The following is a 27386-nucleotide window of genomic DNA, read 5'->3' as shown; positions in this document are numbered from 1 at the left end:
CGGAGCAGTTCCCGGCAAGCAATGGTGGTGGTGGTGGCGGCGGCTATGGAAGTTTTCTGGTGCAACTTGGAAGCGTTTCAGACGCACGCTTGATTCAACGGATAGCCTCCTCTGAAACGCTGGACGCGCTGGGGGGCCGTCTGGTACGGCGCCGTTATAGACATGCGGAAAATTCTGTACGCGCTGGGCCTGATCGCTGTGCTTGCTTCGTGCCAACCTTCCTGCTGACAGCCCCTTCACCTCCTTCCTCTTTCAAGAGCCAATGACAGGCTGACACGGGCGCCATTGGTCCAGAGCCCGCATCACGTGCCAGACTTGTCGCTGCTGCTCTAGTAGCGCGCAGTCATTGGGGGAGAGACCCTCGAAGACTAGCCAGGAAGACGGCTCCACCAAAGTAACCACTCCAGCCAACACTACCATACGCTCCCCAGCGCGCTCTCCCATCCCTTTTGCTGCGAGCACTTCTATTCGCATACCACCTCTGAAGTTCTTCCACGCGGATATTGCACCCAAATATCCCTGTTTGGTACATTACCGCGGCTTCGACTGGTAGCGGCCCTCGCTCGCTGTCTGGACCACCAACTGCTCCTCCGCCTGTACTGCAGCCCGACCTCGCACTGCTGCTTACTCTACACGACCGCCCCCTCCTGAATCGTTCCCCCCCTCCTCGATACGACTTCTACGGCCCCTTCACAGCGAACATCGCCCCCATATCGTAGCCTAAACTCGGCCCGCCACCTGCTCACTTCACGGCCACCGCCCACCCCGCCATTCACCGCATCCACCGAGGGTTAGGCTGCATTGGAGGCAGCAACGCGTCCGCAGCGGACTGTAGCCGTGTAATACCCCTTGTAGCTATTGTTTGAATTTCTGTATCGCCAAGTGAGTATTTCTCGACTCCCTGCCCAGCCTCGCTCACGCAATTCGCGTTGCACCCGCACACAATCGAACCTGGCCACAACACCAGTATCCAGCCAACTTACGACCGCCACCGTCACTTGCCGGCCACTCCACTAACACGGCACGCAGCATGTATTCCCGCGAACAGTTCATGAACCCCGGTCCTGCACCACGGCCACCCACCGATCGTCCTCGTCTCGCCCTTACCCCAAACACTAGCAATACCCTACCAGGCAACATGGCAGGCCTCAGTCTACAGTCGCCGGCTTTTAACAGCTCGCAAACGTCCCTTGTACGAACACAAACCGAGAAGAGTGTTTCGTCTACAGCCGTCGTCAAGGAGGGCATGGTCAAGGTCAAGGATGAGGGTCTCTTCAAGTCGTTTGTCTGGGCAGACCGGTGGCTGGTCTTGCGCGAGTTCGAGCTGAACTTCTTCAAGAGCGCGAATGCGTCCAAAGTGTCGAACACGATACAGTTGCGAGACATTCTTGGCGTGGAGCGTTCAGACACGCAGCCGCTGTCCTTTGAGATTACAAGAGCACTCAATTCGAGCAAGGGCTCCTCTCCGCCTCGCGATGGACCCACCAAGATCATCACTTGTAAGGTCGAAACCGACGACGATGTTTACTCGTGGATAGACAGCATCTACCAGCGCTGCCCCAGCATGGGCGGCGTCAGCAACCCCACTAACTTCACCCACAGAGTGCATGTTGGCTTTGATCCCAACAGTGGGGCTTTTGTTGGCTTGCCAGTTGAATGGGAAAAGCTTCTTACAGCTTCTGCACTCACTAAAGATGACTACGCAAAGAATCCCAAAGCCGTGCTCGAGGTCCTGGAGTTTTACACCGAGAAGCTCGTCAAGCGATCTGAGGACCCCCAACAATACTCCAGTCTTACCCCAACCCCGCCTGTGAACGCTGGAATGGAAAAGCAGCTCGGTTATGGCGGTAGCGGCAACTCTGTCGCGCCTCCACGTCCTGCTCCCCCAGGCGCCTACCAACGCAAGGATAGCTATAGCCTTGGACGCCAGGATACCCCTCCAGGTTCTGGCTATCAGACTCCACAGAACTCTTCGCAGCAGGATCGCTACGAACAGGAAAAGCGAAGGCAGGAGGAACAGGTACGGATGCAGCGCGAGCGTGAGCGAGATAGGCAAAGACAGGAGTATGAGCGACAACAGCGCGAAGAGCTGGCTGCATACAATGCCTCGTTACCACAGAAGAAACTTCCGCTTGCACAACAGGAAATCGGTGGTGGTGGCATTGATTCGCGAGATGCGAGTCCTTCAGGCCAGCAGCGTTATAATCCAAGTCGCCCAGCTCCATCTACGCCGGGGGCGCCTAGGAACCAGCAGCAGCAGCAACAGCAGCCTCCAGGGTCTTTGCGCCAGATGGCCGCGCAACGTCCAGCACCTCCAGCACCACAACAACAAAATGGCAGTTACAATACTTCTCCGTCGTCCAAAATACCGTCTACTCAACAACAGCGCCCTCCTATTCAGCCGAATAATAGTTACAAAGGTTCGCAAAACCAGGTACCACAGGTGCGACCCACCAATGGCCAGACACAACAACAAAAGCAATATCAAGGCTCATCCGCGGCACCGAAGCCATTGAACGTGGCTAAGCCTACCGGCGCTCCCGCCAATGATGCTGTGAAGAAGGCTGAGCAAGCACTTACCAGCAAGCCTAAAGAGGAGGCTCCACGCAAGGATGTACGCATGTCTAGCATGTCTGAGAGTGAGGTCATGGCCAAGCTTCGAGAGGTCGTATCCAAGGAGAAGCCGCTGGACTCATACAATAAGCAAAAGAAGATTGGTCAAGGTGCCAGTGGTTCTGTCTATGTCGCTCGTATCCGAGAGGGCGCGACCTCACCAACGGCAAGGCGGGTTATGCAGGAGAATGGGCCTCGCGCCCAAGTTGCCATTAAACAAATGGACCTCCGCAATCAGCCCCGTAAAGAGCTCATCGTGAACGAGATCATTGTCATGAAGGACAGCAAGCATCCCAACATTGTCAACTTCTTGGATGCTTTCTTACAAGAAGAGCAATCAGAGCTCTGGGTAGTCATGGAGTTCATGGAGGGAGGTGCTTTAACTGATGTCATCGACAACAACCCTTCTATTAGTGAAGATCAGATTGCTACTATAAGCTTTGAGGTGAGTGACTTTGAGTCTAAAATCGGAAGACTGAAACTAATTCCGGGTAGACTTGCAAGGGTCTGGAGCATCTGCACAACCAGAACATTATTCATCGAGACATCAAGAGTGACAATGTCCTGCTCGATGGACGCGGCAATGTCAAGATTAGTACGTCCAGATCTTCCATTCTATTTGTCATCATTCCTGCTAACTTTAAGTAGCTGATTTTGGCTTCTGTGCCAAGCTCACTGAACAACGCAGCAAGCGTGCAACCATGGTCGGAACCCCATACTGGATGGCACCCGAAGTTGTCAAGCAGAAGGAGTATGGCAATAAAGTCGATATCTGGTCTCTAGGCATCATGGCTATTGAGATGATCGAGTCCGAACCTCCTTATCTGAACGAAGAACCGCTCAAGGCCTTGTACCTCATCGCCACTAACGGCACACCTCGTTTGAAGAAGCCGGATAAGCTATCAAAGGAGCTCAAGGCGTTCTTGTCAGTCTGCCTCTGTGTTGACGTCAAGTCCCGCGCTAGCGCGTCGGAGTTGATGAGCCATGACTTCTTGAAGAGCGGTTGCAGCTTGGCGAGCCTGTCTCAGCTGCTGAACTTCCGAAAAAACGGCAGCCACTAGAACAAGGCATACTACACGACGAACGAGGAGGATGAGGTGATATTACTGAAGAGTCTTTTCCATGTTTTTCGTCATGCGTTCTGGACTCTCGATCGATACCCTTTCCATGTACATTTTCGCATCCTATATCCATGCCTCGGTCGGAATTCACCACATACCGGCAGAATAAGCGATACAAAGCAAACATGCAAGCGAAGGAGCCAGTTAATCCGTGCCTTCATCGACCTTTAAAACTTCTTGACCCCGGTCATTTTCAGTCTCTTCTACGGGTGCGCGGTCGCGCTCCTGCTTTGCGTGCGTCTTTTCTCAGCTGTGTGTTTTACTGCGCCACGGGGTAATGAATCTTGAAGGAACGACGTTTTGCGAATGCAGCCAACGAAACTGGGGACATTGGGAAAATCGACTCTTAGCTTGTTTTCAAGGCGTGGCATGGCCTCTTTTGGCACAACCGTCCATGATTCGCCCCAGCTGCGAACGAAAAAGGAGGCCGCGCGGTTTGGGCTTTGGATATAGGCCATCATCCACTACCTTGAAGCGAGGTCATTTGAATTTATTAGATCCATGTCCTGCGGTGGATAAACATTACGGTATCTTGCTAGGCTCTCCTCGCAACGTGCTCCACGGTTTTCGGGAATGTTCTCTGCGCAGCGATATCAGTGGGTTTGCGTACTTGAATACACTTGAGCATACAGGCGCTTATGGAGTTACTGTAATGACTTGATTGCACACACGGATAGATTAATGAAGACGGTTCAAATGGATTCACATCGTATCATATTAAATTCGGCGGGCATTTGAATTCGCCTTCTCGGAGAATTTCACCTTTGCATCTAATATCGTATTGGCGGTACAGAGTTGCCGGGGCTGCAACGCAGACCAAGCTACGTGAATATACGCTTCTTCTACTTTGCTATTGCTTTTGGCATTCTACGTAAAATTGGGTATTTTTACCTGGTATTCTTGAGTATTTATCTAAGATTTACCGCCGTCGGTAACTTTATGTGTTTGCCCATACCATCTATCTCTATAAAGCTTTGCGCGAACTGCTGATGCAGTATTTGAGCTTCACCAGTCTCATCTCGTGGTCGACTAGTCGCTAACGCGGTAGCCAAACTTGAGAAGGTCCTGCTCCTCAATCTCATTCTTCTTTTCCAACAACTCACTAACATCCCACGTTGCACTCAACAGCCTACCGTTCAGCCACATCTTCTTCTCGCGACTCAGCCAAACGCAGAAAGCGCCACATAAACCGACATCGTCCGTGAGATCTATCAAGTTCAGCTAATACAAACTAAGAAGTGACTTTGAGGGGGAGACAAACAAGGCCGAAAGCTGTCCGGGGTAGTCTTATTCGCCATCTCAGTATTAACAGCACCAGGATGCACAGCAACAGCCAACACACCCTCTTGACCATACTGTTCCGACAAAAACTCGACAAGACGCGCTTGCGCAAACTTCGAGATGCAGTACGCTGTATTCGCAATATGCCCGTTCATTATACACGCAGCGAACGAGCCAACCGCAATGAACGTCTTCGCTCCATCGCTCTCCTTCAACAGCGGAATAAAATGGTGCGCAACAAGATATGTCCCCTGCACATTGACGTCAAATACATCCTGGAAGTCCTGCGGGTTGCCCTCGTCGACTTTCAGCACTACAGGGCCAGAGTAGCCTGAATTGAGGACCACGATGTCTAGTCTGCTGACTGTTTCTTTCACACGCTGGGCTAGCGATGCGACGCTTTCAGACGATGTTATATCGACTGCGAAACATGTGGTGGAAATGGTGGGATTTAGTTTTTTGGCGCGCTGCTCTACTGCGGAGAGTTCTTGCGCGGAAGATGGGCGGGCGGCGAGGAAGAGGGAGCATGCGCCTGCGCGAGCATATGCGTGAGCTATGCCTTCTCCTATGCCCCGTGATGCGCCGATGATGAGGACATTGAGGGGCTTTGGTAGTTTGTTGGTTTGCGGGTCTAGAGCGCGGGTAGGTTGTCTGTGTTTTGTCTGGGTAAAGTTGCTAGCTAGCGTAGTGTCTCTCTGTCGTTGGGACATGATAGTTTTATGATGAATAATCTCTTTTACCCTAGACTTTATGGTGCTGTTTTGCCCTGGTTTCTTATACTACTTTGACGTTGATCGCTCAGTATGAGTCATGATTAGCGTCATCCTCATGCTGTTCATGTATTCAAGCCGTAGTGTGGCGCTAAAGACCTGGATTATCGGAGTGCATGTCTATGTATTCTCTGAAAACAATCACCGTCTGCCTTTTATACACACCTTCTGTGTCCGAGTATGACAAGCTGCAAGACTCAACTATTCATGGCCTAGAACTCTATACTGGTTGTTTGTAGAACAGTAGAAAGTGGGATCCAAACCAACATTGTTGTACAGTAGGTCCTACCTGCTAGAAGCGAGGAGTTATTCGCAGCATCGAGCCATATTCACGGGGAACATCAATTGCACCATGATCCTTTCGGGATGGAGATTCATCCGCGGATATATCCTTCCAACATTCGCAGTCATTGTCGAATACGTGATTAATGACAAGCCGTTGCAGAACATCAGCCGCAGTTGGCCGCTGATTGCGATCTGATTGCAGCATGAACGAGACATTGTCGATGAAGATTCTCGATATAGAAAACCAGCTGCTGATAGATTCTATCTTTCGGCTATAATGCAACGGACCTCGCTCGTAGCTCGTATCTTCTCTATCTGCAGGCCAGTCCACCAAGAATTGATGGAAGGAAAAAATTGTTCGTTCCTTCATAACCGTCAACATATCGCAGAAGACACAGCCAAGAGCGAAGATATCCGATGCGCGACCATGCCTTGCGAGGCTTCCGGTATATCTATCCGTGATCTCAGGGGCAGCGTACATGGGGGATGAGCGTGATGGGTTCTCAGTGGACGTGGTATGGCCGACTTCGAACGCGCAGGAGGAGCTAAAGTCTGTGAAATACACTCGATTGCCTTTGTGTATGATGTTCGACGGCTTTATATCTTGATGTCGGATTCCCTTCTCGTGCATATAGGCTAACGCAGATGCGAGGCAGGGGAACCAGGACCAGATCCAGTCTCTCCATGTACTCGATAGTGTGGATAATGGGTCCTGCTCAATTTGGTCTCCTGCAATATCGAGAAAATTCTTTAGGTCATTGTCACCCACTGGGCACATGAGGAGGAAGTAGAAATGTCGGTTGCTTTGCTTCATTTCCTCGTAGGACCCAATCAAAGTAACGATATGCGGATGAACCAGGGATTTCAGGTTTCTCGCTTCTTCTTGGATGATTCGCAAGGTGGCTTTGGCCTGCTGCTTGCGAGCTGACAATTGCACCCGTTTTCGAACAAATGTGGGCAGCTGGGTGTTTCTGCGGCGTACTTCTTCGACTATTCCAAGCGTCCCGTGCCCAAGGACATTGCACACTACGATGGGATCTTCGTCTTGCGATCCAAACAATCGGTGTTCAAAGTCCAATCCATAAACATTCGGATCCCGCTCGTGCTGCATAGCCTTCTCGAACGCTTCTTGCTTTGGCGGCTTTGATGGCATTGCTTCGAGCTCGGGTTCAAGGTCTGCACTACGGTTCTCCTTAGCGTCGCAATACTCTTATCGATTCCGACTTGTCGAGCCATGTGTTCTGGAGTTACTGTTCTCGTGTATCGATTAGCTGTTAATGGCGTAGGTAGCGAGCGCTTCTGAGAACCCAGTGATGTTGCATTCTTCTGCGACCGAGGGGTAATGTACTCAACCTCCACCATCCGACGTTTTGGGGAACTGTTGAGATTGGCCATGGCCGGAGATAAAGGACTAGAATCACGCACCGTCGGCACCTGATGCGCAACGTGTTCGACATGAGCTACCCGATGTTTGTTGACCCTACTGGCCTCCAACTGATCTTCTATCTCGCCACTTACCGAGACTTCATCGAATGAGAGTTCAGCATCCGGTTTTGCGACTGCTTGTATTAGTAATAATGCTAATGGATGTTATGTAGGAAGCTGGCTATCTTACTGTCCGCGAGCCTTTTATATCTCTGAGCGTACGTGCGCTGATTCAAATACGATACCGGTGGAGGTCTCCTTCCCCGGCGAGGTTTTGACCTTTCGCGCTGTGGTGCCCTTTCCATCTCATGGACGGATTCGCTTGGGTCATCATTGACATTGATCGAAGAGTGCCCAGTCTGTGCGTCTTTGGGAGTATCAGGTAGAATGGCTCTATCGAAGGCCGTACTCTGTATCTCCTCACTCGATCGTGTAAATTGACTGGCTATAGGAAGCCCATCCATTGGCGTACTATTTCCAGACTCAGAGCCAGAGGCATAGCCATCACTGTCTATGTGTCGAGTAGTCATCACATCTAGAGATGATTGATACGGCACGTGAGCGACGAAGGTTTCGTTTGACCTTTGAGTAGAGTCACTCCGAGGTTTTGTATGTTTAGGCTTGGGACGAAAAAGACCGGAGAACGAGAAGCCGCGTTTCTCTTCGCTGTTCCCCTCCACTGGTGTTTGGATCTGCGGAGGAACTGTGGACTTAGGCAACCTCTCATCTCGATTCAGTCCTTGCTCTCGGTCGTCCAGGGCGAAGTTTTCGGACGACTGGGACTTCTTCTGTGAAACGTACGAATTTTGTCGATAGCCAGATAGTCTAGACATCGCGGCGACGGTGGATATAGTGTATCCACCGTTATGTAGGAGAAGAGAGGCGTAGGATGTAGCTTATATATCGAGAAGGCTGCGGGGTCTCAGCCCCAACGCCCCGCATACGACTGGCCCGAGGCGCTCATCCCGAAGCATCCAGTAGGGGAAAAGTCTAGATAACAAGCACATGCTGGGAGCAGTATGAATCTATTGTTCGTATAGTATACTATGACCATGGGAAACTTCATCAATATGTCGTGGTAGAACGAAAGTGGAGGGCTGTGCTTACTCAGCCTTCGATATGAGGCATTTAGTGCGCCCGTCATCCCGAGATTCCCTGTACGCGATCAACAGGCTTAAGACCTAAGTGTAAAGCAGTAATTAAGAACCATGATCCAATAATGTTGACTTGTTGACTTACTTCATCTTGTACATTAAGCTCTTGGTATAGTATTAACACCGGTTAGATACGAACAACCTTTCTCTACACTATGACGACCGACGCTTCACCTAGTACCCTCATTGTGGGCGCCGGTGTCTTTGGAACCAGCACCGCCTACCACCTTTCCCTCTCACATAACTCGCCTACTAACATTACCGTCCTCGATCGCTCGCCATACCCGCCACACCATGCCGCCTCGACCGATATCAACAAGATTGTGCGCACCGACTACACATCGCGCTTTTACATGGAGCTCGCATACGAAGCGCTTGACGCTTGGAAGACGTCGCCGGTACTGAAAGACCATGACGGTCGTCGCTTCTTTCATGAGAGTGGCTGGATAATGTTGGGTAACGAGGACAGCGACCTGGCAGAGCGGATACGGAAGAACTTCAGCAACAGAGGGAGTGATCTTACGCGTGACATCGCGATTGACGATGAGATTAGGAACAAATGGAACGGCATACTAAAAGATGCGGATTTTAGAGATCCCAAGATTGGAAAGGGATACTGGAATCCGGACGCAGGATGGGCGGATGCTGGGGACGCAGTGCAGAAGATGATGGATGTCGCCGTGACCCGAGGCGTGAAGTACGAATGTGGAGACGTTCAGAGTATCATTGTAGGTGAACAGGGCGTAAGAGGTGTCAGGACGACGGATGGCCGCATCTACAACGCTGAACAGGTATTGCTCGCCACTGGGGCGTGGACAAGCAAGCTTCTGTCGTCCGTTGAGGACGAGCTTGGTATTCTTGACGAGGGCCGGATTGAGAAGCAGGTCACAGCAGCAGGTGTATGTGTTGTGCACTATAAGCTTACCGATGATGAGTACGACAAGCTGAAGGAGATGCCTGTGGTTATTTATGGCGACAGGGGCGAAGTACTCCCACCAGCTGCAAGCACCCGTCTCCTGAAGTTTACGAACGCTAGGTCTTTCACTAGTACTTCAACAACGATCTCTGGTCACAAGCTCTCTGCTCCGCCGACTAGGCCTCAGACTACTGTTAGTCGAACACTCATGCAGGAAACTTTGGAACGCATGGCCCTGAAGACAATGCCGGATTTTGCGAGTCGGACTCCAGATTACTGGCGTCTATGTTGGGATGCCATTACGCCATCGCAAGATCAGTTAATCACAAAACATCCACACCCTCGACTAAGCAATCTGTATCTTGCTGTAGGTGGGAGCTTTCACAGTTGGAAGTTTCTGCCCACGATAGGGAAGTACGTTGTCAATGTGTTGCAAGGCGTGAGCAATGGCGAGGAAAAGGATAAGCGGTGGGAGTGGAAGACTGGCCCCTTTGAGGGCAGAGGTGCCCATGAGAAAGTCGTTCCGAAGCGAGAGTTGAGCAGTCTCGATGATATTTGACGGCAACCGGCGCGTTTCCTCTAAACCATTCTGCACGCGGTATGCACAGAAGTGGTCGGAAGTCATCTGGTCGGTAGTAGCAACTTCACCTCGGTAAATCTGCCTCTCTTTCTGCCTCGTTTGGATAGTATGCCGACCAAAATGTCGATGAATGTTGCGTGTCCAAAAGATGGCGTCAAGGGGGCGCAGCGAGCACCAGTGGCTGAATCGTCCCACCACACAAAAGCTCCGCCTATGATCTTAACCGTCGCTGTCGGAACGGGCCCTAGACCCCCCGTACCCCGAGTTTTCCGCTCAATTACCACTCCCTAGTTCAACAATGTGATTGTAGGACATGGGAAGTGCGTGTGTCTGAACCAGTCGGAACAAACGGAACGAACGGAACAGACGGAGACGTCCAAGACCCCGGCGTCTCAACACTACAACACCATCGACCATTCTTAGCGACCTCTTCGCACCTATTATTTACTCAGCCGCGACACGTAATTTGACATTGGTGAAGGTATCGTGTTGCTTGGCAATATTTCGACCCTGAGCATAAAGCACCACTCCTCCCTGTTCCTCACCAGCACCCAACACTCAATTATTCTCCACATATACCATCAGTGGATAATGTACCTCATCGAATCTCTTCACAGAATCATTCAAATATCACAAATCCTTCGGGAACGATTTCTACCATGCCGTTCCACCACCCCGGAACCTATGTCCACCACCACGCCGGCCTAACCAATGTCCCCTGGGTGCTCACAACACATCTACTCTCCATCAACTACGAACAGCTGCTACGCGCAACAAGGCATCCCTTTCTCTCACGCGCCGCCAATGGCACACTTCCAAAATCCCTAGTCGCTTCATGGCTCGCGAATGATCTGATGTATTTGGAGGGCTACACGAAACTTAATAGCGATCTCCTCAATCAAGTCCGGCTCAAGACCCAAGCAAGTGTAGAGTCAGACATCGAAACGCGATTATTGGCCTGGCTGGAAGCTGGGGTACAGAATGGAAAGAGGGAAATCAATCTCTTCCACGAAGTCGCTGAGATATACCAAATCGACGTGTCCACCTCTGCGTTGCCTGAACATCTCAAATTAGAAGGTCTGCGCAGGTACGAAGTATTGTTCGCAAACGCTGCAGCACAGCAGCCAAATGCGTTCATACCGTGGTTGGAAGGGGTGACTTTGCTATGGGCGACGGAGAAAGTGTATTACGAGGCTTGGAGGTGGGCGAGACGACAAGACGCTCAGTCTTCACCACGGACATTCGAGAACGACGAAGATGGTGGCGCGATGCGGAGGGAGTTCATTCCCAACTGGTCGAACCGTGACTTCCTCGTCTTTATCGAGCAACTTGAGCGCATTCTGAATGAAGGGGTTAGTCAGGCGGTAAATAAGGATGAAGCGAGATGGGCGGAGGTCAAGGCACGGACGCAAGCAATCTGGACGACTGTGTTGGATGCTGAAGTGGCATTTTGGCCGGATGTCCCAGAAACTACAAGTCAGCCAAAGGCAACGGGTGACGGAGTGAAGGGAGAGGTTCAGAATGGGCATATCCTGGCGTAGACTGAGTCTCGGCCAAGATTGGTTCTCCGTGATATCAGCTGAATATAATTATACCGCAACTTTATTACATCCCCATGAAATTTGCCTCAATACAACCCAATCAAGCATATTTAGAATGCTGCCTTGGAAGAAAACCCAGGCTCATAGGGCGGTCCCATGTTATTCCGACCCCGACGCTTGGACTACTCCTAGTCCTTGGCAGGCGTCTAGCTTGGGTGCGAAATTTCATTAGCCCAGCGAAAAGTTCGAGCTCTGCAGCATCGCCAATTGCAACACCAAACCACACCGCACTCTCCGCCATGGCTCTCGTGCAGACCGACCCCGACGCGTACGTCATCAAGCCAGCGGCTTCCGCGCCAGCCATCGATACCAGCGACTGGCCGCTGCTGCTGAAGAACTATAGCGATTGTATGCTGCAGCTTTCCACATAGCTTCAGAATGCCCAACTGACGTGCAAATAGTGCTGGTTCGCACATCACACTACACCCCCATTCCTAATGGATGTGCGCCCCTGTCGCGAGACCTTAAGCAGTACATCAGCTCTGGTGTGATCAACCTCGACAAGCCCTCGAACCCGTCCAGCCACGAAGTCGTGTCATGGATCAAGCGAATGCTAAGGTACGATTGATGGTCGCAATTGGTCTCAAGTACATGCATGCTAACGTCAACACCAGAGTTGAGAAGACTGGCCACAGCGGTACCCTTGATCCCAAGGTCACCGGCTGCCTCATTGTCTGCATCGATCGCGCCACTCGTCTCGTCAAGTCCCAGCAGGGTGCTGGAAAGGAGTATGTGTGCGTCATTCGCCTGCACGACAAGCTTCCTGGAGGAGAGGCTCAATTTGCCCGCGCCCTTGAGACGCTCACCGGTGCTCTCTTCCAGCGACCTCCGCTTATTTCTGCCGTCAAGCGTCAACTGCGTATCCGAACGATCCACGAGAGCACGCTGTACGAGTTTGACAACGAGAGGCAGCTGGGTGTCTTCTGGGTGAGCTGCGAGGCCGGAACCTATATCCGTACGCTTTGCGTGCATTTGGGTCTGTTGCTCGGTGTTGGTGCCCACATGCAGGAGCTTCGACGAGTTAGGAGTGGAGCTATGGACGAGACGAAGGATCTAGTCACCCTGCACGATGTACTCGACGCACAATGGCTCCACGACAACAACCGCGATGAGTCGTACCTGCGCAAGGTCATCGCACCCTTGGAGAGTCTGTTGCTAAGCTATAAGCGCATCGTTGTCAAGGATAGCTCAGTAAACGCTATCTGCTACGGTGCCAAGCTCATGCTTCCGGGTCTGCTGCGATTTGAGAAGGGCATAGAGATTCACGAGGAGGTCGTTCTCATGACCACCAAGGGCGAGGCGATTGCGCTTGCATATGCGCAAATGTCAGCGGTTGAAATGTCATCGTGCGATCACGGCGTTGTTGCGAAGATCAAGCGTGTCATCATGGAGCGCGACCTTTACCCTAGGAGGTGGGGCATGGGCCCAGTCGCAACTGAGAAGAAGAAGATGAAGGAGGCTGGCACACTCGATGTAAGTTCTGGATTCCTCCATTTCTAAATAAAGCTAACAATTTCAGAAATTTGGCCGACCCAACGAGAATACTCCCGCCAAGTGGAACACTGAGTACAAGGACTTCAACAGGAATGACGTTGATGGATCCTCTGTGCCCGTCGCTCAGACCACATCGACATCCGACGTACTGTCCGCTCCTCCCGTCCCACCAACAGGTGCCACTTCAGGAGATGAGGCCGAAGCGGTGGAAGCTGACAGCAAGAGCAAGAAGCGCAAGAGCCGGGGCGATGACGACGACGAGGATGCAGAAGATAAAGCAGAGCGCAAGCGCAAGAAGAAGGAAGAGAAGGAGAAGAAGAAGGCCGAGAAGGCTGCGAAGAAAGAAAAGAGGAAGAGCAAGGGCGGTGACGACAGCGACTCGGACTGAACCACATAACGTGGTCGATGGCTGTTCCGGCATGCAAACCACATTCAATTAATTTTGATTGTACAAGCGAAGTACACTAGTGTCGCGTACATGTCACAGCAACTCTTTTATCCTTGGATACTTGTCCTTCAAATGTAGCATACGAAAATAGCGTATGGGAACGGCGTTATGGACTGGCATGGCGGAGTTTGGCGCGTCATAGCTTTCTGCGACAAGGGTGGTCGACTCAGTGTTAAAATGCGACATAGCCCAATGCTAGTCAAGTCAATGCAATTCTTGAAATTTTACCGTTGTCTCAGAACCGAATCGAATACAGCTGTGAGCCCTTTGTTCCTCGAAAGGCTATCTATCTGTTGTGAGACAGCGTTGTGCTGAAGCTTCTCGAAGCTTCTTTTGAGCAAGAAAGGCCCGACGTCAGGTGGCTCGAGCGCGCCGTTTGGTGGGTGGAGAGACATGGAACTCGGGCGATAAAAGCAACAACCACTCCTCTTGCACCACAAAGACGACTGCCGAGAATCCTGACGTACATACAAGATAGCTGCCCTATTCTAAACATATATCAACATGGTCAAAGAAACTAAGCTCTACGATTCATTAGGTACGTCTGTTTGATATACCCCTCCTCCGCCTTGCTGCTGCGAAGCTTGACGGGTAAGCACATATTCGCCGGAGACATGTATTGACAGCTGTCTGTAGGCATAAAATCCTCCGCAACTCAAGATGAGATTAAAAAAGCATACCGCAAGTCGGCGCTGAAATGGCATCCCGACAAGAACAAGGACAACCCACAGGCCGCCGAGAAGTTCAAAGGTTCGTACATCTACCCTCACCTTTCCTGTTATTTCCTATTCGCAGGCTAACACAACCATGCAGAGTGTTCACAAGCCTACGAAATTCTCTCCGACCCCGAAAAGCGCAAAACATACGACCAGTATGGTCTCGAATTCCTACTCCGCGGCGGCGTTCCACAACCCGAAGGCGGCGCAGGGCCGGGGGGCAATCCCTTTGAAGGCATGGGCGGAGGCGGCGGCGGTGGTTTCCCCTTCGCACAGCAGTCTGGCGGCATGCCCGGCGGTGCTCGAACGTTCCATTTTTCAACCGGCGGCGGCGGCAACGGCTTCAACTTCTCCAATGCAGACGACATATTCTCAGAGTTTGTACGCAATAGCGGCGGAGGCGGCGACGACTTCGATTTTGGCAACTTCGGCATGGGCGGGAAGCGTGGTGGCAGATTTTCTGGTGGCAGGAGAGCGCCTGAGCCGGAAGTCACAGTTGTGGAGAAGCCGCTCGCTGTTAGCCTGGAGGAGTTGTACAATGGCACAACGAAGAAGTTGAAGATCAAACGCAAAACGTATGACCAGTCAACCGGCAAACAGAGTACGCAAGATCGGATCCTGGAGGTCCCGATCAAGAAGGGCTTGAAGGCAGGCAGCAAGATTAAGTTCTCGGACGTGGGTGACCAGGTCGAAGGCGGGACGCAGGATTTGCATTTTGTTGTATCCGAGGTATGTTCATTTCCTTCGTTAGTTTATATGCAATGAGAGTTGCATGCTGACTTTGCCATGTAGAAACCGCACGCCATGTTCACTCGCGAAGGCGACGACATCAAACACATCATCGAACTCGATCTCAAAGAAGCCCTTACCGGCTGGCGCCGCACGGTAGCGACCATCGACGGCAAGCAACTCAGCGTTGGCAGCGGCGGACCCTCAGGACCTACCTGGACAGAACGATATCCCAATCTGGGCATGCCTAAGAGCAAGAAGCCTAACGAGCGGGGTGATTTCATCGTTGGTGTTAAGATCAAGTTCCCCACGAGCTTGACGAGTCAACAGAAGGAGGCACTGGGGAAGATACTATAGGCGGCATATTTTTTATTTCTTTCAAGTATATTCTTTCAGGGATTACATACGGCTCGGGCGAGCGAAATGGCGTTGGTGGTGTTATGATTTAAAATTTCCCCTCATAGCGAATGGAGGAAGGAATTCATTCAGCAAAGCGAGGAAGAAGTCCTCCCATTCGAGGATTTGGAGCATGATCGGGGATGAAATATGAAGAGATGAGCAAAGACGAGCCTACGAGAGACGAAATGATGAATCCAAAATGTTTGCGCAATCCTGCAACTTTGCCTGATTTCTTGTCAGTGAATCTTTTGGGTTGCTTGAATGTCGCTGATCACGTAAGGTGCTGACAACATCTTTGAGACTGGAATCCGGTGTGCCCTCTTCAGACATATTGTCAAGTATGAGTTTTACAGCACGAGTTCGCGTGGTCTCAGAAGTGTGTTTGATCTTGAGCAATAAGAGGGAGCACAATGGAGACGTAGTGACCAAGGTCCACTCATAAGTTTCGTAGCCACGCCATGCCATGCCTTGTTTTTGAACCGAGTAGCCTATAACATACACCATCTTTCCTTACCTGTGGTCTTTTCTTGTTTCAGCTCTGTACCTACTTTAACTACTTTAATTGCCAATTTGGCATAATTCCACCGCCAGCTGTGGCGAAGTGCAAGAAGTCTGCCTTGGGCTTAAACCTAATCTATTACACAAACGATATCCTCTCCCACGGGCTTCTAGACGTGGAAGTCGATCTCTAAAGCTTGCACGGCTTGATAACTAGCGAGTTTATCCCTCGAGCTCTAGATCATCATGTCTAGTGCTCATTTGAAGCCGGCTTCGTTTGTCAATTCTTTTTATAGAGTTTTATATGGACAACAAGATAGGGTATCACAAAATAGACACAAATAGTAGTCAATAATATTATGAGAGCAAAAGAGTTGGACGTGAGAGGAAATTGCGTGACCTGTTCGGGAGCTTTCTAGCTATCTTGAAACAACAGGGCAACAGTTGCTTAATTTGTCTCATACAATAAGGTGGAGACAGTTGCTTGTTGTATCTGAAATGTAAACTGAATAGTCAAAAACTTGCCGTTTCTCAGACCTCACGATTCCTATTGAGCATTTCAAAGTGACCGTAGGAACGCGTCATCACTTACATGACTAGATTTCATATATCATAGCTCAAGAGGCTCATAGGACTGACTTGGGGGAGCCTAAGAACGATTGATCGCTGTCACGCTACACCATTGCGAGACTGAGAAATCGTAGAATTTTCGTTCTATCTTGTTCATATTAAATATGCATTCCCATGAAATCATGGAAAAAACCCAGTAAATACAGACTAGTAGACTACAGACTAATCACAATGAAATTTGTACTAGGCAACGCCTTTTCTCGGCGGGCAGCAATTACTGTATTACGTATCATCTATGCGTACTCTGCGGCCAATATGTTATCTGGGTAAGAGAATGCTTACCAGATCCGCTAACCACCTCAAATCATGCGTCGCTCTCATCTGCGACCTGTGCTTATCTTCTAGAAGCTCGAACTGCATTCGACTAGCAAAATTGTGCTTAGGGTCCAGACCACCAGTTGTCAGGAAATCCAGCCGCGATTTCAGCTGTACCTATTGCCAGTCCCTCCAGCCAGAGGCCCTCAACATCTTTCTTCAACTGAGCGAGGTCTGTAGTGTGGCTCAATAGTCGCCGGCTACGGTCATCCTTGCCAAACTCTGCGTCGATCTTGCTTCGGTCAAGGACGTGTCCTGCAGCGGAAAGAAAAAGTCTAGTGTTCGTGTCTCGAGTTTGGGCTACCGAAGAAGATCGTTCACAGTTCAGCACGGTGAGGAGGTCGCGAATGTCTTTGATCTTATAGATGGGTGTGGTCCCACACTTTTGAGCTCGATGAATGGCCATGAGGTAAAGGAAGAGATACAACACCTGCCACTGGTTGCCGGTAGCGCGACCATCAGTATGACACTGTTGTAAGCGCCAAGCCGCGTCGCGAATATCGCCCCAATCGAGGAGTGCATTCCCAGCTTCGGCGTGGAAGAGGAGGAAGGCTCGCCATACGGCGTTCGAGGGGCGGAAATCGCTATCGCAGCACGCCGTGAAATGGATTAGGGTATGTATAAGGCTCGTAACGATGCAAGTACCCCAAGTGCGAGAGATCCCGAGGCGTCGTATACGGCGTATGTAGGGGTAAAGGGCGTCATGCTCCGGCCCTGATAGGCTATCAAACGCTTGCATAGTAGCTCTAGATAGATGGACTTCCCCGTCCGCATACATGCGATATAGATTGGACCAAAGCCTCGCTAAGAACCCGCTATGAGCGGAAGCCACCACATTGTCGACCTGGTTATAGTATTCGCAGAACCGTGTCGGAGAAACCGGTGCTATTGTGATCAATTTGTGCTTCGGCCTCGGAACGCTGAACAGCACATCGCGGCACATTGGACATGTGCCTTGAGTCTTGTTCTGTTCCAGCCACTTCTCCAAACATATCTGCCCGAATTGGTGACCACAATCTTTGATTTCAACGACGACATGTTTCTCATCGAATGGCTCAGTGCAGATACTGCATACTACCGTCTCAATGCCATTCTCGAGAAATTCCTTTAGCGAGGACGGCACTGTCTTGCTAGCACCCATTGTGGGTAGTCGGAGAGATGATGAGAACTCGTGGAATGAAGCTGCACTGAGGTGAGGGAAACTTACAGTTATCGAAGTGACCGCGGTTCGATGATCCAAACCGTGGCTTGTTGGCCTGTCAGTCTGTGTATGTGAGAGCCGAAGTTGTACGCCTTCTTCGCGTGTGTGGCCCACTGGCAGAGAGCTGAACTAAATAGTCAGTAGTGAGTAGTCGCTAGAGAGCGCTCTGGTCTATCCAAGTCGAAGGTGCACTATGGAACCTTGATTGCCTCTTACCACACAGTAGAACTGTGAATTATGCCCGTCGATATTCTCGGCGACAGTTGAGGCGAAGGTCGAGTGCGGTCAAAACAAATTGGGAGATGCACCTCAAGTTATCTTATAGTCGCCTGACGTCATATGCAAACGAGGAGCCATGTGCGCCGTGTCCCAGTGTTGTTTCACTCTGATCAATCCAGTCGCCCAGGCACACAACACAACCCTTTCACATGGACAAAACTGCTGTGTACGCCATCAGGCTCTTCCCGCATCGATACTTGGTGAGACCGGAGACACTGTTGCGAAATTACGTATGGTAGACGCGTATGATTTGGTATGAGCCGCAGCTGTGAGTAGAGAGCCATCGATTGCTCAGGGACCATAAGATCTATCTACTAAAAATTCAACGAGCGCCAATATCTGAATGTTACTGTTGATGTAATTAGTGTTGGTTTAAATTTACCCAGCGATCTGACCTCTTCCGCTAATACATCTAGTTGGCTGCTGCAAAGCAGTTGAAGCGGGTTGGTCTGCAGCTCCTCAAGTAGAGAATCAATATGGAATCTTAGATATTTCACTTTCGACGCATTCGTAACCTATTATAGTTGTTAAAAGTTCGATGATCTAATAGCGCAAGGGATTCCTCGAGTTGGAAATGGTCGTCCGCGATCCACCGTTTGCTCCTTGGGACACTAGGTGGGGATCTTCACAAACTCTGGTTCCGTATCGCGATTGCTGCGCTCGTTGACCGACATGTATCTCTGTTTTTGGTGGAAGGTGAATACTGAAGGAAATGATACTTAGGAGGGAGGGTTGGCATTGTGCATCTAGCTGCGCACTGATATGAAGTAGCGCTTACACAATGGTAGGAGGAAAACCGACAATATCATGCCAAATTGAAACGGGCGTAATGACGCCGAAGGGTTATGAGATGTGTACAATTGGACATTAGAATGCGGTCTTTGACTTTGGCGCAACTGCAAATTCTGCTGACTGCAATCGTCTGCGTGTGTTGGAGGGGTTGCTCGCTGTTTCATGGCTTACTACAATCTTCTATCTCATTTTCGAGTACGGAGTACGTGGAGGAAGGGGTGGTGAAAGCATCATCTTTGCCTTGCCCCCTAAACGACATCAGCAACTCGCTACCTTGTGGATTTGGCACCTGCTTCCTGCTTCGCCCCCTCTAGGCTTCGACCCATCAACCTGACCTCTAGCTTCTCAACCTTACGTGCGCCTTCACGTCTGAATCTACTATGTCTGGCTGCTGTTCGAGCTGCATCGTGCTTGTACGATATGGCGTCGTATTTACGCAACAGTGGTATCGGCTTGATATAGGTTTTCGGTGGCTGCTCGCGGAGGCGGCGGCGCATGATATTGACGGAGAGAGGTGACATGGTCGGCCTTACAGGCTTGGGACTTGCTTCGACACGACGAACTAAGGTTGAGGAGCTGGGCATAGTGATGAATTGATGGGAGATAGTCCGGGTGGGTCGAAGCTGACGATATGGCTTGCTGGCCAGGTGATTAAGTGAGGCTTCGGCGATTTGCGAAAAAGCGTTGCCCGGTAAGATATCGGGAGTAGCTAGTGGTACAAATCTTGGGAAATTTGGCGGAATCGGGACGTCTCCTGCTGGCGCCTGTTCGCTCAGCCGGCTTTCCTTCATGTGCCTACTTGTTCCGCGCGGCTTGCTCAGCTTCTGATTCTCGCTTGGTGTTGAAATCTTGCCTGTGGGCGGTATGGCCAACGTTGGCGTAGTCGGTCTTTTCACTACTGTACGCACTATACCCTTGACAGCCATGCCACCCGTCGGACCTTCAATCCAGATTTCAAACGTACTGCCAGTGTCTGATTTATTCTTCTCCATGCCGCATATGCTCATCTGCTCGTCGCAGTACAGCGGTGCAAGGTTTCGGTATTCAATAGACTCTATGACTTGCTTCCCCTCCGTATGAGTGTTCACATAACCCGATACAGCTTGTAGGATGAGCGTCAGAGAGAGTGGGCCGTGGACAAGCAAGTTGCGATGGCCTTCGACATTGCGGGCGTAGTCTCGATCAAGGTGGATGAGATGGGCATTGAATGTAAGGGCGGAGTATCGGAAGAGGAGGGAACGGGTAGGAGTAAGTGTATGCGAGAAGTCAGGTTTGCCGGGAGCTACACATTGTTAGTAGTGGATAGAACTAGGTTTCAAAACACTAACGATCCAAATATCTAACGGGAGCCATCTGACCAGATTTGATAACGTCCAATTGTGCGGCTGTCCTTTCTTTGAAAAACACGAGGTTGCGCTCCTCCTTGAGTATTGCACTACCCCATTCCTCGTCATTGCGCAGCTGTTCCTTGAAATACCTCTGCACGTTCGGTACATTGGATTTCTCCGAGTTTTGGTATGCTTTCTGATGGCTTTCGTACAGCTGGTCTAGCCTGGCGAATCGGCGCTCGATCGTGACGAACACTTTGGCCGCGTCGTCTTTCCCACGCAGTTGCACGTCCTTGATGCGCTCCGCACCAGCGATTGCCGTGGCTAATGTAAAGCCGCTTTTCTTGTGGAAGTACTCATCAGGTTTGAGTCGCACTGAACCACCCGCCCACATGCGCCGCACCCATGGCGCCGCTGGACTGTGGAAGTCATCTGTTCCATCCGGTAGAAGTTTGTGGGATGGTGTCACCAAGTTGAACCATATCAAATGATGACCGACGGGAAGTACGGGTTTCCTGGAGGATGGTGGTCGGCACCACTCATCAGGGAGGAAGCCTGATAGCGTTCTGCTGAGCCTATGTTCAGGCTGAGCGGTGATATCTTCGAGAAGCCAAGTGATGTCTCGATGGAGCATCTCGGCGCGCAACTGCTGAAACCATGGCGGGTCGTCGGTACTGGTGGAATAGTAGCAACCTGGAGTCCGACGCCATGTTGTGCCATGTGCTGGTGTCCTAGCGATACGAGAGATATATGGCGTGCGGAGTAGCATTGAGACGAAAGGCTGACAGCGTTCCATGTCGCATTTCCGAGGTTGCTCTTATCGATCTTGGCGCTCCCGTTAGCCACCACCGACAATGACGTACGGCATCAATCCTTCTTTCATCATTTGCTAATGGAGGTACACCTTAGTAGTATTATATAAGGTTCTGAAGGGTGTATATAGCTGCCTACAAAATTTTCTAAGTATGCTCTCGAAAATCTATCTGAATGTTGTTGGTGGCATTTGTCCCCGACGATCCCAGGGCCTGTATTTCCTCTCCAGGGTCTTGAAGTTGACCCATTTGTGCCCCCTTTCCTTTGATTCCGCTCGATAATTCACTGCCTTCACCGTCTTCACTGCCTTTACTACCTTCAAGTCTAGGGAGTCCAGCAAATGATGAAGGTCACATGTCTTGGCGCGTGTGGACAATTACCTCTTCTGGCGCACTGCACCTTCTTCACATCAGCCTCTCACATTCTATCACCAGCACCATCACTGCCACGCAAACGAACAGGAAGCTGTTCTTCGCTATTTAGCTTCGTTCTCAGTATGCGTCGTCGTCCCCAGGAAAGTGCGTTGCTGCTATCAGTCTACGTCTGAAGAGTGTTCGTCATGCTAAGCCACGGCAGCTCACAGCAACAGCGACAACAAGGTCAGCCACTCGCGCACGAGGTGACGATTGCGGTGAGATTAGGCAACTTCCATCCTGATATCGTCTCCAACAGTACACATCTGGGTCAAGAGAGTGTTTGCGAACGTATTCCTCAACAGAACTTCACCTCCGCGGCCATGGCGAGCAACATGGAGCTTCTGGAATGTCCAATGTGCGACTTCACAGTGCTTCCGAGTGATGACTATGTCCTTCAACTTCACTTTGAGCAAGCGCACACCACGGACTCTCCTTTCGTGGTCGACGATGACCCGGAATCGCAACCACCCGTATTGCCACCAAGACCCTCCTCGAAACGCAAGCACGTAGGAGACACGCCTTCCTCTGACGAAGAGGACAACACAGTCGTGTGCCCTGAACCTGGCTGCAGCGAGCTTGTTCTTCTTTCCGACTTCAACGATCATCTTGACTATCACGCCGCAGAAACATTATCATTTGACGAGACTACCGGGAAGTATCGTTCTCATCATTCATCCGCTACTATGCAGAGCTTAGTCGCTGCCCAAAATCCACATGCGGGCCCCTCGAAGTCACTTCTAGAGCACACCTTCAGCACGGATATGCCAGACACCCTGAAAAAGAATGAAGGCCATGGGCGCAAGATCAAGAAGCACGCCCACCGTAACAGGAGCGACACCAACAGCAGCGAGAAAAGTACCTTATCCAGGAGCATTCTCAGCTTCAACCCGTTTGCGAAGCTAGACAAAACAGTCAAGCCGCCTAACAAGAGTGCTCGTCTTGGTGTAAGTATACCTTGCGCCATCCTAAGCGTTGTATGAGCTGATATCTCCAGAAATCTGAACTCGGCCCTTATGCTTGGGAAGATCGCATGCCCAATTGGCTGCACGATCAGCTTGATGCCGGTCCCAAGACTACAGTCGTCAACCGTATCGGTCGAGACGGCCGCCTCATCAAACAAGAGCAAGTGCAAAACGAGACACCCGGTATTATACCCATCCTCGCCCAGTTATCCGCCCTAGATCATTCTGTCAAGAACGCCTATTACTGTCACCCTTCTACCCTTCACATCGGAAAGACCCCTAAGGAGGGTGCTTTTTGTGGTTACAGGAACATCCAGATGCTCCTTTCCTACATTCAGGGCGCTAAAGCTCAAGGCCACGAAGAGTTTCCTGGGCGAACACCAGGTGTGCTCAAACTCCAAGATCTCATCGAAAGGGCCTGGGACAAAGGCATCAACACGATTGGTCGGGTCCAGACAGGCGGTATCCGGGATTCTAGGAAGTATATTGGAACTCCAGAGGTATGTTCGCCATTCCCTGGACCACTTTTTGCTAATCATGTCATAGGCTCAAGCCTTCTTCCTTAGCTCAGAGATCAACTGCGCCGTCGAAATGTTTAGTGACGATAAAGACCGCAAAAAAGAAGCCCACGAATTACTTCTCGCTGCCATCGAGCGATATTTTGCTCAGGCTGCGGTCAGCGACGGCTCGAATATTTACAAAACCCTTCTTCCGCCTATATATCTTCAACAGCCCGGCCACTCTCTCACCATCGTCGGTTTTGAACGACGTCGAGACGGCTACTGCAATCTCATGATATTCGACCCCGTGTATTCTACTAGCCCGGCTATGCAAAAGCTGGTTGGCCGGAAGAACATTCAGACTGCTCGTCCGGAGGTCTTGCATGCATATCGGCGCGGTACTAGGCAGCTCAAGAAGCACGCTGCTTTCGAGGTCCTTATGTAGGTCGATGCCTTATGTTCCATTCTAAAATGCTCACACTTTAACAGGCTTACGGCGACGCCGCCTCGGTTCCCCGCTTGGGATGTATGAATGTCCAACTTGGAGCATTTCATTACCTTGACTGCACTTCCACATATATCCTGCGACATCATGCCATCTAGACATACATAGCAGCAATGCCACTCACAGAGTCATGATCTTTCCCACCTCGCTTACTTCCGTCATAGCCTTCTCGTGTCTCTCACAGCTTTCCAACGCCTGCTAAATTCGCATGTGCTAGGTTCTACGCCAATTCCCCGATTGTCGCTTCGTGTACGCATTCTTCCGCTCTCGTACCCTTGGCTACGATGTCTATCCCGAAGATTACTTCCTTCAAAACTTTCCTTGGCAGCAATACGGCGGACTCTGGATTTGCGACGAAGCTCGTTTTGCCCGGGCAGAGCCAATGCACTCTCTTTCTGCGCAAGCTCTTCGTCGTATGACCAGTGATGGGGCTTCGCGACGGTCTAGCAACAGCAACAGCCCGACTAGCCCTTTTACCAGTAGCTCATTCCAGCACTTACCCGCTGCAAACGCGCACATGCGAGTCGAAGCACATAGTAATCTTCCAGCGTTTGTCTCTTCTCTTGATGGATGCACGAGCGGTCTTTTCAACACCGTACAGTGTCATGAAAGCAGTCCAGTGTTCAACATGGGCGGTCTGCGTACCGCGCTACCTCAACCTGAGGCTGTCAGACCGAATCTTTCTCTCTTGACGGACATAGGACGAAAGTACCCGGGCTTTCCAACGCCACTCTCACCAACACTGAGCGCGAAGGAACTATTTCCGTCGCCTGTGTCCGAAGCCGGAAGTGTCGCTGCGACTCCACGTTGTATTAGCCCTGCTATTCGTTCCACTAGCCCCATGAGCATCGACGGTTCTGAGATGTGTGGGCCGTCTCGTCGCTGCCAGTCTCATGGTTACGAGCATTATGCCTCGCAGATGAGCCTCATCGACAACGTTCTTTCCGGAAACAACTATAAATCCGGCATTCTTGGTCCGTCACCGATACACTCCCCTCCACGTGCTCCATCAATATCGTCTCTTAGCATCACAAGCCCTTTGAGCCCTAGCAGTCCGTCACGCTGCGTTTCCCCTCGCACAGCCATGCTGAAGAACATGGTTGGGAAGCAAGCCCTCCAAAGCCTATCACACGATCCGACACTCTACCCAGCTTCCGGCTTGCAAGTCCACCCAAGTACCGTCAACGCATACTGTCCTACGGCATCCTCGTCTGTACGATCTCTTTCGCCTCGCCCTGCGACCAAGTGTCTCGCTCCGGCTCCGGCGTCAATCAACATCGCCAACGGTACAGAGACGAATCCTACGTCTCCCATTGATCCATCCGGTACTATTCTGCTGTACACATCGAATCGCAGCGTCGACTCAGGCCTTCTCGGTGTCCGTCCGCTCTCTGAAATCCAGGTTGCAGAGTATCGCTTCTGGCGACCTTGTGGGCGTAGGGTTTGCGCGTTTGGATGTAGTAGTGCTCATGAGGGTGAGTGGGCAGCTGCCAAGCGCCTTTTCCAAGATGTCAAGGAAGTCAAACTCGACGATGAAGCCTATAGTGCAGGAGAAGAGAAGGAACAGGACCCAGGAACGCGTGCAACTTTTGGATATGACGGCGAGTCCGAGGATGGCAATGTGGATGAGGGCTACGGAAGCCAAGAGCTGCTCAAGTTCAGCGCGAGTACATGGGCTGGCAGGAGGATGGTGACGGATTGGAATCAGTTCCTCATGGGCTGCGAGAGGGAGGGTGTTGCGAGGCTTTGAACGGTTACACACTTGATGATGTGGCACGCCATTCTTGTGAAAGACGAGGTTCATCGCGTTAGGATAAACGAATGAACGAAGACCACCTCGCATTGCTAACCGACATTGTCATACTCTGCAAGGAAGGCACGAAGGAATTTATTGGACAGTATTGGTGTTTACTTCTGAACCAGCTTGTTCTTGGATTCTTCATATACAACCTTTTTTTATCCAACTCTATTGTCTCTGTGAAATGGATGCCTCTACCGTGATAATGTTTAAATGACCGTGTTGAAGTCTAATAGATAAACCTCACTATTCATAGACTGCAATACGCAAAGGGTTTAAATAAGAAGATTGGCTAAGAGTATGAACGGGTATCAAGTAGACCTACGCCGGATCATGCGGTTTTTTACAAACATGTTACACTACATCCTTGGCTCTGCCCAGGACTCGTCATCATGAATCTGAGCTCAGTCGCTATCATCGTCGCTACCGTATCCAACCAATGGGCCTGCTACGGGCGCTGCCCGTTTGTTCGATGGCGTAGCTGTATAACCCCTGAGCGCTGCAAGTGTAGAGCTCGATAGTATACCATTCCCTCCTTGTTGTGCCGGTACCAGCGCGCCCGATGCATACTCTTCTTCCGCATCCCCAGCCTCAATCATTTGTCTCCGTGTAATCCCACCTGCCTCGATTTCCCGAGCAGCCTCCCATTCGCTCTTCTCCTTCGCAAACCACACATCGTCTGGCGCCTCATAACCTTGTAACCCAAAGTTCCCTTCGATCTTCCTTCTCTTCTTCGCCTCTCCTCCATCACGGCCCTCAATCTCCGCTACATACGCCGCCGGCAGCGCCTTTCTAATCGCCTCGGCAGCCTGTTCCTCAATGCGCGCAGCCTCTCTCTTAGCTGCTGCAGGATTTGGATCGACAGTTGCCCAGCGCACATTAAGGATCTCATTGTTGTCAAGCGACTGGTGCGCCATTGCTTCTTTTGCGAACTGCGAGTTCGCTTCGTTGAGGTAGGTTACGAAGGCAACGCCGCGGGCGGTAAGGACGCGAGTCCGTTCTATTTGGCCCCATTCTTGGAAATGGCGGGCTACGACTTCTTCGATGTCGTCGTTGGGGTGGATGCGACCAATGTACAGTGTGCGGTTTTGGCGTTGGAAAGAGCCGACGCCGCCCATGTCGTCTCTGTAGTCGGAGTGCTTGTCGCGACTAAAGCGCTAGTCAGTACGTAACATTACGATTGTATAAGTTAAGACTCACCCGAAGCAGTCGATGTTGGAGGGGAAGATATCGGTAACAGTGGGCAGGCGGTGCAGGTATTCGCAGTCGACGCCCTTGGGGCAGATACCGCGCGCGAAGAAGAGACAGAAGTAGGAGCCAGGCGTTCTATCAGCCTTGGTATATCCGCTGTCCTTTGCGACATTGCAGCGCCCCTGGGCGGCAGTTTTGCTGAGGTATTTGTCTTCTCTGTCGCCGCCACTCCATTTATTGTACCAGATGTTGAATATTGTGCCTGTTGCGGGTGGCGCTTCGGTTTTGAACGTTGCAGGATCTACTTGGGGCCGCGCCGGCCGTCGCTTGCGTCGTATGATCTTTTTGACTTTCTTGCCCTCGGCATTTGTGGTGATAATGGTCTGTTCGCTGATGATGGGAGCGAGCTCTGTAGACGTAGATGGTTCAAGACTGGTCGAGGGATCTAGAGAAGCCTCGGGGGTCGCAAGCGAGGTTTGCGCGGGTGGTGATTGTACTTCGGCCATGGTGTGGAGTGTGGTGAATATAGGATGAGAAGGCTGGCCATCATGTCGCGGTTGAACTTTTGGAGTTGCGGCTTGCTGCTAGCGCGGCCGCGTCGATCACACGTGACTACGTATCTTCAC

General features: G+C 51.1%; 11 protein-coding genes across 11 annotated transcripts; 6 read left to right on the top strand and 5 right to left on the bottom strand.

Moving 5' to 3' along the window:
- Window positions 1–1030: 1030 nt before the first annotated feature.
- On the top strand, window positions 1031–3674 carry K460DRAFT_351044 (Pkinase-domain-containing protein; the record flags this gene model as incomplete). The annotated part of the gene is made up of 3 exons (XM_040931554.1): window positions 1031–3058; window positions 3109–3208; window positions 3262–3674. The coding sequence occupies 3 exons, from the start codon at window positions 1031–1033 to the stop codon at window positions 3672–3674; spliced, it is 2541 nt and encodes an 846-aa protein (XP_040793637.1).
- A 1089-nt stretch (window positions 3675–4763) lies between these two features.
- On the bottom strand, window positions 4764–5725 carry K460DRAFT_351043 (NAD(P)-binding protein; the record flags this gene model as incomplete). Its single annotated transcript, XM_040931553.1, has 2 exons — window positions 4764–4942; window positions 4996–5725. 2 exons carry the CDS (start codon window positions 5723–5725, stop codon window positions 4764–4766), a joined length of 909 nt encoding a protein of 302 aa, XP_040793636.1.
- Window positions 5726–6077: 352 nt separating this feature from the next.
- On the bottom strand, window positions 6078–8531 carry K460DRAFT_412684 (kinase-like protein; the record flags this gene model as incomplete). Its single annotated transcript, XM_040937556.1, has 3 exons — window positions 7686–8531; window positions 7419–7629; window positions 6078–7251 (listed from the first exon to the last, which is right to left on the bottom strand). The coding sequence occupies exons 1-3, from the start codon at window positions 8326–8328 to the stop codon at window positions 6078–6080; spliced, it is 2028 nt and encodes a 675-aa protein (XP_040793635.1). The 5' UTR covers window positions 8329–8531.
- A 273-nt stretch (window positions 8532–8804) lies between these two features.
- K460DRAFT_373148 (FAD dependent oxidoreductase) lies at window positions 8805–10124 on the top strand (the record flags this gene model as incomplete). The annotated part of the gene is made up of 1 exon (XM_040934561.1): window positions 8805–10124. One exon carries the CDS (start codon window positions 8805–8807, stop codon window positions 10122–10124), a length of 1320 nt encoding a protein of 439 aa, XP_040793634.1.
- A 680-nt stretch (window positions 10125–10804) lies between these two features.
- K460DRAFT_351040 (heme oxygenase-like protein) lies at window positions 10805–11686 on the top strand (the record flags this gene model as incomplete). The annotated part of the gene is made up of 1 exon (XM_040931552.1): window positions 10805–11686. One exon carries the CDS (start codon window positions 10805–10807, stop codon window positions 11684–11686), a length of 882 nt encoding a protein of 293 aa, XP_040793633.1.
- A 299-nt stretch (window positions 11687–11985) lies between these two features.
- K460DRAFT_273718 (putative rRNA pseudouridine synthase) lies at window positions 11986–13628 on the top strand (the record flags this gene model as incomplete). The annotated part of the gene is made up of 4 exons (XM_040927903.1): window positions 11986–12094; window positions 12148–12304; window positions 12361–13219; window positions 13266–13628. 4 exons carry the CDS (start codon window positions 11986–11988, stop codon window positions 13626–13628), a joined length of 1488 nt encoding a protein of 495 aa, XP_040793632.1.
- A 504-nt stretch (window positions 13629–14132) lies between these two features.
- Window positions 14133–15746, top strand: K460DRAFT_361818 (DNAJ heat shock family protein). The gene is made up of 4 exons (XM_040932528.1): window positions 14133–14226; window positions 14325–14438; window positions 14502–15133; window positions 15197–15746. Exons 1-4 carry the CDS (start codon window positions 14193–14195, stop codon window positions 15488–15490), a joined length of 1074 nt encoding a protein of 357 aa, XP_040793631.1. The 5' UTR covers window positions 14133–14192; the 3' UTR covers window positions 15491–15746.
- A 1201-nt stretch (window positions 15747–16947) lies between these two features.
- K460DRAFT_328629 (uncharacterized protein) lies at window positions 16948–18116 on the bottom strand (the record flags this gene model as incomplete). The annotated part of the gene is made up of 1 exon (XM_040930709.1): window positions 16948–18116. One exon carries the CDS (start codon window positions 18114–18116, stop codon window positions 17040–17042), a length of 1077 nt encoding a protein of 358 aa, XP_040793630.1. The 3' UTR covers window positions 16948–17039.
- A 1400-nt stretch (window positions 18117–19516) lies between these two features.
- K460DRAFT_401093 (uncharacterized protein) lies at window positions 19517–21344 on the bottom strand (the record flags this gene model as incomplete). Its single annotated transcript, XM_040936388.1, has 2 exons — window positions 19517–20529; window positions 20576–21344. The coding sequence occupies 2 exons, from the start codon at window positions 21342–21344 to the stop codon at window positions 19517–19519; spliced, it is 1782 nt and encodes a 593-aa protein (XP_040793629.1).
- A 780-nt stretch (window positions 21345–22124) lies between these two features.
- On the top strand, window positions 22125–25521 carry K460DRAFT_272738 (DUF1671-domain-containing protein; the record flags this gene model as incomplete). Its single annotated transcript, XM_040927825.1, has 5 exons — window positions 22125–22748; window positions 22799–23266; window positions 23313–23707; window positions 23756–23792; window positions 23989–25521. 5 exons carry the CDS (start codon window positions 22125–22127, stop codon window positions 25519–25521), a joined length of 3057 nt encoding a protein of 1018 aa, XP_040793628.1.
- A 223-nt stretch (window positions 25522–25744) lies between these two features.
- On the bottom strand, window positions 25745–27287 carry K460DRAFT_328618 (RNA binding protein). Its single transcript, XM_040930708.1, has 2 exons — window positions 26770–27287; window positions 25745–26718 (listed from the first exon to the last, which is right to left on the bottom strand). The coding sequence occupies exons 1-2, from the start codon at window positions 27264–27266 to the stop codon at window positions 25974–25976; spliced, it is 1242 nt and encodes a 413-aa protein (XP_040793627.1). The 5' UTR covers window positions 27267–27287; the 3' UTR covers window positions 25745–25973.
- Between the last annotated feature and the right edge of the window lie 99 nt (window positions 27288–27386).

The sequence above is a fragment of the Cucurbitaria berberidis genome (assembly GCF_010015615.1).
Source record: "Cucurbitaria berberidis CBS 394.84 unplaced genomic scaffold K460scaffold_1, whole genome shotgun sequence".
Taxonomy (NCBI): Eukaryota; Fungi; Ascomycota; class Dothideomycetes; order Pleosporales; family Cucurbitariaceae; genus Cucurbitaria; species Cucurbitaria berberidis.
This window is presented reverse-complemented; position numbering and strand designations above follow the sequence as displayed.